Here is a 2,326-nt window from a genome sequence, read left to right as displayed (position 1 = left end):
TACATCTATATGTATACATATACATCTCTCTCTCTCTCTCTATTTCTCTCTTTCTCTCTTACTCTCTTTCTCTCTCTCTCTGAAAGTATCTGTCATTACAGTATCGAAATGTGATTGTTTCATTTTTAAAGTGAAAGTATTTGACATGAGTGTTTTTGTTTCACTTTTACACGTAATACTTAAATAGTGGAGGAGATATTATGTTGCTGTGGGCTCGAACTCTGGAAGAAGTTAAAATTTTTTTTTGACTAAAACACAACTGGAACCCTAAGTAAGGCATGTGTAAAATTTGAATGAAATTGGTTGCGTAGTTCTCGAGTTTTAGGGATTCACACAGACAGACAGACACACATTCTCATTTTTATATTTATAGATACTGTTTATATTAGTCAGACTGATGTCCTCATCTTTTTGTTGTTTTCACTACATTTTGGCTGTGTACACTCCAGCCTTCTTCATGTATATGTATATATGTAAGCATATGTGTGTGTGTGTGCATGTGCACTGATTGTAAACAAAAGCCTCACCATTCATATACATGGTGTCATTTGTTTGCAACTCTCTTGGAAATCATATCCAGGCTCTTTGTTATTTGACAGACTGGGGGATTATTAGCTAAACATGTTGAGGAAAAGGTTTCAACTAAAGTCACTCATCTTAGTAAACTAAAACATAAATAGTTAAAACAGTTCAAACCAGTTTATTCTATTTTAAAACTGTCCGTACTCTATAATTACCAAGACAGTCTATCACTAATTTCCGCAGATTGTACTGTTTTATATATAAAAATATTCTCCTACAAATTCTACAATATCTGAAGTCAGATAATACCCACTTTTTAGCTATTCAGAATGAAAGAATGACTTTAAGCGTCTGACATTTCATTGAGTTTATGGCTTGCACATGATTTGATTTGCTCTTAGTTCACAGTCTGTTCAGTTTACTGCACTAAATAGTATAAATGCCAAGGATTATAACTTTTCCTAGCTCAGTCAATGGACTTGAATGTTCATCAGGCACAGAGCAGAGTTCAAGTACACCTAAAGGGCTGGTTCATGACAGAAGTTTTCACACAACATTCTTGTTTCAATTTTTTTGCATCTCACACATACTTTAAAGAAAAGTATGGACTGATATGATAATCATAACTTTACATGTGGTTTCAGATCAATGAATTGCACCCTTGGCAAGGTTGGAATATTAGGCTACCAAAACCAAGAAACTGTTCTTGCAACATTGCACAATTGCCCCTTACTAGAGGACATATCTGCTTGGTCTCATTGGCCTTTGGTATTTGAACCACAATTTGGAAAGCTGCTTGATTTTGTGCACAAGAATGGTGGAGAAAAATATATACAACTTGAAGGTATGTTTTCGACTTCTTTTTTTTGTTATTCATTCCTGTTGTAGTTTAAACAAAAAGGCTGTTTAAATGAATGTAATTGATGTAAATGTTAAAAGCCAGTTTGATAACGTCAATAGCATATTGATAAAGTCAGATTTCATTTTGAGAATTTCACAATGCTTGCTATTTATGTGTTACTGCATAAATTAGACAACTTTGCAAATCTCTTTCTCTAATGATAGCTTTATCACAATAGTGTTGCGTCAATACTCTCCTCCTCCTCTTTTTGCTACTTGTTATGCTGAACATATAAATTACATCTCAGCTACACAAGTTTTATTTGTAATATTGTTTGCTTGTAACAATGTTTCGTACAGAAAGAATCACTTCAATCCAGAATTAGCTCCATTTTCTGTTTCATTCAGCATACATCCATTTATGCATGCATATATAGTTCAATTGAAAACTATGATACATATTTGAAAAAATTACATTGTCAATTTTTATTCTTATAACATTTTCAGATGTGTTTTGTGATAACCATTCTACAATGGTTATCATTGTTGGCACTTTGTCGCTGACGATGTCGAAGGTTCCAGTTGTTCCAATCAACGGAACTGCCTGCTCGTGAAATTAATGTGCATGTGGCTGAGCACTCCACAGACACATGTACCCTTAATGTAGTTCTCGGGGATATTCAGTGTGACACAGTGTGACAAGGCTGACCCTTTGAATTACAGGCACAACAGAAATAGGAAGTAAGAATGAGAGAAAGTTGGGATCTTTTTTAAAACGGGGGCCACATTTTTCATTAACGAAACACTTTGAAACTTGGAACACTGGTAGAATGTGTCATATAAAACATCTTTTTCTCTTAGTCTTCTTAAAAAGAAAAAGAAATCCATAAGTTATTCCATGCTAAAGTTGTCGTATTTCTGTAATTTCAACCAATCACTGACGTCCATTCAGCCGATATACATT

At 34.0% G+C, this 2,326-nt stretch overlaps 1 protein-coding gene across 1 annotated transcript in view; it reads left to right on the top strand.

The window, feature by feature from the left end:
• LOC106877076 (uncharacterized) overlaps positions 1-2,326 on the top strand; it is a 262,423-nt gene that overhangs the window by 63,945 nt on the left and 196,152 nt on the right. The window contains exon 5 of the mRNA XM_052973794.1: positions 1,167-1,366. Coding sequence (XP_052829754.1) covers positions 1,167-1,366 — 200 coding nt within the window. The remainder of the gene's footprint in view (positions 1-1,166; positions 1,367-2,326) is intronic.

Source organism: Octopus bimaculoides, chromosome 17 (genome assembly GCF_001194135.2).
Source record: "Octopus bimaculoides isolate UCB-OBI-ISO-001 chromosome 17, ASM119413v2, whole genome shotgun sequence".
In the NCBI taxonomy this organism is placed as follows: Eukaryota; Metazoa; Mollusca; class Cephalopoda; order Octopoda; family Octopodidae; genus Octopus; species Octopus bimaculoides.
The sequence above is the reverse complement of the archived record's forward strand: the minus strand, read 5'-3'. Positions and strand labels throughout refer to the sequence as shown.